The sequence below is a fragment of the Triturus cristatus genome, chromosome 9 (genome assembly GCF_964204655.1).
Source record: "Triturus cristatus chromosome 9, aTriCri1.1, whole genome shotgun sequence".
In the NCBI taxonomy this organism is placed as follows: Eukaryota; Metazoa; Chordata; class Amphibia; order Caudata; family Salamandridae; genus Triturus; species Triturus cristatus.
In genome coordinates this window covers 898,062,049-898,068,589 of record NC_140592.1, presented here as the reverse complement: position 1 = coordinate 898,068,589, position 6,541 = coordinate 898,062,049, and the positions used below count along the sequence as shown (strand labels likewise).

Here is a 6,541-nt window from a genome sequence, read left to right as displayed (position 1 = left end):
TGGAAGTCCCCCACACTTCCAGCTGGGAACACTCCATGCAGGCATGGGCTCCAGCTGAAAGTACTGCCCTTCACAGGGAAGACACTCAGTGACTGCTTAAATACCCTCTTGCAGCCCGTTGGGAAGTCATTCTAGCTGATGTCCCGGCAGCACGACTGCCTGTTACTGAATTGTCTGGGGAGGTCCTGACTGGGTGCACCTGCCACACTGCCCTGAGTGCGTTCCTCACCCTCATACATTTGTATTTTTTCAATAAGGTGTTACTCTGTACTAATGCTTGTTCTTTTACCCCTAAAATGACATAGCTTGGAACTTGTTACACAGTTTGAAGATTTTTTTTTTTTCACAAACTATGTTGAAAATTTTAGATAACTATCCTCGAATTTTATGACATTACTTACGTAAACGAATATGTCATTGATATGCTGTAAATAACTATGTTATGTAAAACTACAAAAGTCAAAAACAGATTTAAAAAAACAAAAATCATGGAACAGACAGAGCATACACCACCTCATTGTCTCTTGGGACATTATTTGGTCACCAGTGACTATTTTCCTGTGCCTTAACCTACATCACCACTTAATTGAAGACGTTTTTCAACCGCCTTGATTTCATTTTATTTATAGCTTCCTGTGCCAATATTTATATCATTCTGTTTTCCTTATCAGATTTACTCTGCACCGTTATTATTTACTCATATTGTATTAGGTGTTTTCTTAAATGTTTCTGTTCTGCCTTTCTTACTGTCTCCCTTTCTCTCTTTACTTTAATATTTCTGTTATATAAGTACTTTATCGAAATATCGGTAATTTTTTTACTGTTTTTATTGCTCTGTTGATCCTTATGTTGTACAATGTTATTATTGTTACTTTTTTTTTAAATAAACTTTATCTTTAAACTAAAAAAAGAAACACTAACACGGATGCATTGTTTATTAGGCATTTCGTTTGTGTTGCCTGTTTTAGAGTTTTAACTCACACAATGGCGGTTTTCAGAGCCTGTAAAAACCAACATTGTGTTAGAGCTGTAAGAAACACCAACACGGATCACAGATGTGTCGGGCTCGGTTCCTGTTGGGCTCTTAGCTGAGTCAGAGTCGGACATCTGGCTCGAGCCAGGCAGGAGCTTTCAGGGTCTCATCACCTCTGCATATTTCTAGCAACATCCTTTTCAACATCGCTTTCGTGGGCTGTGCCCTGAGTTGAGGTGTTCCCGACTCCAGACTAGGGGTGGGCGAAATTTGCGAAAGTGACTTTCGCAAATTATCGCGAAAATGTTAAAAATCTCCGCAAACACGCGGAAATATCGCGAAGATGCAGAAGTTTTTTCCCCGCCCTTTCGCGGTATTTTCTGCGTGGTCGCGGCTCATCAACTTACCCATGCGGTTGCTCGCGGGCGCGGCCATCTTGTTTTCACTCTTCTCGCGGTGCATGATCGGGAGAAGAAAGACGTGATCGCGCGACCAATGACATTACTGCGGGCGCGAACTGTCGCGAGACAGCGCAAATGGCTACCAACAATCCAACATCTCGTGGAGAACGCGACCGGATCGGGAAAACTTCCGGAACGGAAATTTAGCCCAGGCCTACTCCAGACCTGGCTCAAATATACCATGCCACGGAATCCTTCCTTTCATCGTCTACTGGTCCCTGAGGGCGAGAGAGCTGATGTTTTCAACGCCTATCTTAGCTCAAGCTGCATCTGAGACACAGATTCCATCAGGCTTCGTACACACCGCCTTCATTGAATAGCCATTGTTGGAGCTTAAGGCTTTTTCAATTTAGTTAATTAATAAATTCAGCTGCTAAGATCAAACAAAGGTAGCCGGCAAACAAGTCTGAACAGATTTATGATTATTTACATGGCACTTTTACCAAGTAAGAATCGACTTTTTAAGTCTAGTACAGACTCCAATAGGCTGTAATATTACGTATGTGGAATCGACATGTGAGATTTGTTACATGCACAGGAGTTTTGTGGCGCAAAAAATATGCTGGAAGTTTAAGTGCAGGTTCATTTTATGCACCAAGATAACTTGGTGCAAAAAGGGGTCAGATGCGTATTCTGTGCACTACACAATTAAATGTATCCACTCATATTTAACTCTGACAAACATCGATCTAGCACCTGCATATTTTGCTTACTAAAACAGTTTGAAATCGGCTTCCTTTAGCTGAAATGATTTCGTGCGCAAATCGTAAAACATCGCACTTCGGTTTTAATTTCAAACAATGTGGATTTCGACACTGAAGTCGTGAAAAGAAGGCTAAAGTATACCACATATTCAAATCGAGTCTTATTTTTAAGTTTGGTGCTAGCAAACACCTTTTTCTTTTACTGAAATGGTTTGTATGATATACTTATTTGGGAAACAACCATTACAACACTACATTTACAATGCAGTCATTACAACGCAACTGCATTTACATCGCATGCCATTACAACGCAGCCATTACAACGCATATCACTACAGCGCATGCCATTACAACATATGTCACAAATTTTTATCCCTACACTTTCCAACACTTACCCTACTGTTGCACTCACTGGAGTGGGAATAGTAATTTTTACCCTTACACTATCCAACACTTACCCTACTGTTGCCCTAAAAGTATTATGCGTTGTAATGGTATGCGTTGTAATGGTATGCGTTGTAATGGAATGCGTTGCAATGGATGTTGCGATGTAAAAATCATGTTGTAAAGGCATGCATTGTAAATGTTTGCGTTGTAACGTGTCCTATTCTACTTATTTATATGGGCTTTGAGCCAACCCTCTTCATCTCTTGGTCTGCTATTGTGCCACTCATATTTTTCTTCCACTCACTACAGAATGGGGCAGTCGGTTAGCTCAAGTCAACCACTGGTAAACTTTACTGTGAGTGAACCATTCTGCTGTTTCACTAGGTTCACACCTCCACAGAACGTAGCTCCCTTCAGTGACAGTAACTAATATGGTAACATGCTATTTCTTTTAGACCCCAAATATTTTTTTGCCTTTAGCCAATTTCATGTATAATGGTGAGAACCATGTAGATCCCTAAACAATAAAGCTTTACAAAAACCAAGCACTGACAAGGTAAACAAGCATTGGCATAGCCAATAGGTCTCTCCTTTTGGACCTTATAAGTGTTTAGCCATGCAACACTTGATGTTGTTGCACCAAGTATATTGTTCTCGATAACTAAACACTTATAAGGTCCCAAAGGCGACATGCATTGGTTATGCCAATGCTTATTAAACTTGGTAACACTGTATGGGCATTGGTTCAACCTCATTAGTACCAGTTTAACACCCAGATATAGCAATAAGCAACAAAAAGGCGACCAGTCCAGCTTTGCAAAGGGTGTTCCACTGCACAGCAACATGTCACTGCATTGTTAGCAACTTTTTACCCATTTGAGTTTGACACAACATTATATTTTTGTTAAAATATAGAGATTATGTGGTGGATTATCAATTGTGTGGCAAATGCGGCACATCTATAATTATGCGTAAATCGACGTGGCTGTACAATTGCATAATTCCAGTGGCCCTGAATATGAGTTTACAAAGTTATTCTTTAGCAGTCAGAACAGTTTGTTTTCTTTGACCGCACATTTTTCAAGACCTTCCATATTCCATGCGTTCATAGCTTGGCTAGTCCAGGATTTTAGTCCGAATTCTTATGTTTGCCGTTCTAAATGACTGATGGGATATCAGAATTATGCGTGCCAGAATGCAAAGAAACAAACACTGGCCAAGCTATTGGCTTTTTCAATGGCTTTTTATCCATGTCGTTCAACAGCAGAGATTAAGGGGGAGAAAAAAAGCACTATCATGTGGTCAATACTGCCCATGTCATATTGCTTTCTTTTTTTGTTTTTTTACTTTCAACCATGAGGCACATTATTGGCAATGATGTACAGCATGACAAATTTAAATAGCCCTACTATTTGACTTTGCCAAAAAATTTTAAGCTATGTTTTTTCTGGCGGGAGGGGGCTGGGCAATTGACAGAGTTGGAGGGGGTCAGGCTAAGTAAGAATACGAGAGGTGGAGCAAACAAGAAGGTGGGGAGGTGCGGTTATGGTGTAAGCACCAATGCAGGAGGTGGTGAGAACGGAGCAAAAATGACGGTCTGACAATAGGGCAAGCAACAACATCTGGACAAGAAACAACAGGGCAAGGAAGGAAGATGTAACAAGCAAAAACGTGGAACAGAAGGGGGGAGAAGGCCTGCAAACACATGTACTCTTATAAAGTGCCACAACCAACGTTGTTCCAAAATTTTTTTAAAGTACCAACAAAAGTGCGTGAAGCGTGGAAGGTCACTGAGCACCAAAATGAAGCAGTACTAGGGCCATGCTTCAGGGGAGAGGCAAACATACAAAGAGGAAGTGAAGCCAGCACACAAGAGAAGTAAGGAATTGAGTGACAATCAAGCAGTGGTAAGAAATGGGAAGGCTCTAAGCCACCTGCAAACTAACAAAATATCTCACTATCTCAAGTGAGAACTAAATTCAGGGACTTGTAGTTGTGTATTCCATTATAAAACATGACTATAAGTCCCAGAATTCAACGGAAAAAAATAAAGACAGGACTTGAGTAGCACATCACGCGTAGCTACTCACTAGTAGAATTGAAAACATGAGTACTCTGCAGGTTGTTTGGCTGCTTTCAATTGCCTTCTACTTACAAGTTGTAATCATTACTACAAGTTGCTTGTCCAACTACCATAGAACGTTTATCCCCAAACAAAGACGACTTTCGTAAATAACTGAGAATATAAAACGTCCATTGCGTGTCCAACTGGGTTACAAGTTTCGAAATCAATCCTGCTTCTTTGCGTTTGTAGTACGAAGTTTAAATGTACTCTAGAGAACAGAAGGTCACATGAACACGAAACAGAAGACAAACTGAGCAAGGGTGTGGTACAAATATGTAGCAGGGTTCGTTTGCTCACCTATAGGGTGATTAATATAAGGTGTCTTCTCTGGATCCTTGCGGCGCTGGCGTTTGTGTTTTCGGGCAGGGAAATCCACTGCTTCTAACAACAATCCAACATCCGAGGTCATACTTCCTTCTTTGACGACCTAGCAAATGTAGTGAGCTTACCGCTGAGCAACATCCTTGTAGCAAAGAGCGTCAAGGATGCCACTGTTGCGTGTTACTTTCGCTTTCGATCCAAGTTGGATTCTCACGGTGACTGGGCGATTGTGTGTGCATGCGCTACATCTCACCCGTCCTATAACACAGAAGTAAATTAAAAAAACCCACCATAGACGCTACCAAGAGACTTGCTGAAATTGTGCTATAGCTTTTTGAATAGACCGGGGACTACTACAATAAATTGGAAGCCCTGACAAGCGTAACTGAAAATCTCCGGTATGGTGAAGAACGTGAGACAGATTTGTGTGCTTTCTCAACCAGACAAACCGCATTTCTTACAAATTTCATGGGAAGAAGACATAGGCTTTGGATTCGCTGTGACTCTTAGCGATGGCCTGTCAGCTTGGTCTGGGAAAGTGTCTAATGAGGAGGTGTCGAATGATGCTGCCGACATGGAGATGGAAAGGGAAAAGTATGTTGACGAACTGAAGAAAGCGCTGATTACGGGATCTGCACAGACTAGCAAGTATATTTTTGATTTCTCTAAAGATGATGTGGAAGACGATTGCTGCATTTTTTCATATGATAAAAACCTGAAAGACGTTGTGTTCAGACTTGGATCACTGAAATTAAGAAATGTTCCGAACCCAGTTGGAGTTGTAACAGACTTGATCAGCTACTGCCTCAAGGACTCTGCAGCTCTGCGCGACCAAAATGAGCACTTGCAAAGAGAAAAAAGCGCGCGGCAGCAGGGGTAGGGGAGAGAGGAGGGGGCCTGCGCTGGATTCCCTTGCGGGAGCGAGCAGCAAGGCGCAATAATTGCTAACATATGGTGCCGCTTCTCTCTCCCGCAAGGGAATCGCCAAACGTGCACGCGTTGCCATTGAAGCAATGCAACGTGTGCATGTTTTTTGCCTCAAAACCGGCTCGATGGCTAAAGGTCTTTTTCCTATGTAGCGCATGCATGCTGCGTAGGCGAGACCTAAAAAGCTGGCTTCCAATACCAGACCTGCTGGATTTGGCAATGCTTGTTTCAACTGCTAGCACGCCCCATTTACATATAAAAATATTTCAGAGGCTTGGGTTAGTTACACAAGTTTGATAATATTAGGAAAGGGACTGAGGAAATATGAATTTTATGATCAGTTATGTCCCCTATCTTAGACCCCAACGGCTCCATGTATATGCTACAAGTACATGTATGTTCCCTCCAGTTCTAGTTATGAAGACGCAAATACATGTGCGTCCACCGTTAACATGTCCTCTTTCAGATCCGCCATGAATGGGTCGGATATTCCGTTCCTAAGTATGAAAGGCCACCGACTTTATGTGGTTCACTTTCCCCGTTTTACAGTTCAGGCGAATAGGCCCTGAATCCTGTCACCAAGTCTTTTCTTGCCTTTTGTCTCTGAAAGCTCCGGCCTGAGCCTGCATCTGTATCCATGAAC

General features: G+C 42.0%; 1 protein-coding gene across 1 annotated transcript; it reads left to right on the top strand.

The window, feature by feature from the left end:
• The first annotated feature begins 5,371 nt into the window (after positions 1–5,371).
• Positions 5,372–5,851, top strand: LOC146799030 (DNA repair protein XRCC4-like). The gene has a single exon (XM_085627821.1). The coding sequence runs from the start codon at positions 5,372–5,374 to the stop codon at positions 5,849–5,851; it is 480 nt and encodes a 159-aa protein (XP_085483947.1).
• Positions 5,852–6,541: the final 690 nt, after the last annotated feature.

What these genes read in the sequence shown, in the direction of transcription:
- LOC146799030 (XM_085627821.1), top strand. Translation starts at nt 5,372, where the DNA reads ATGGTGAAGAACGTGAGACAGATTTGTGTGCTTTCTCAACCAGACAAA.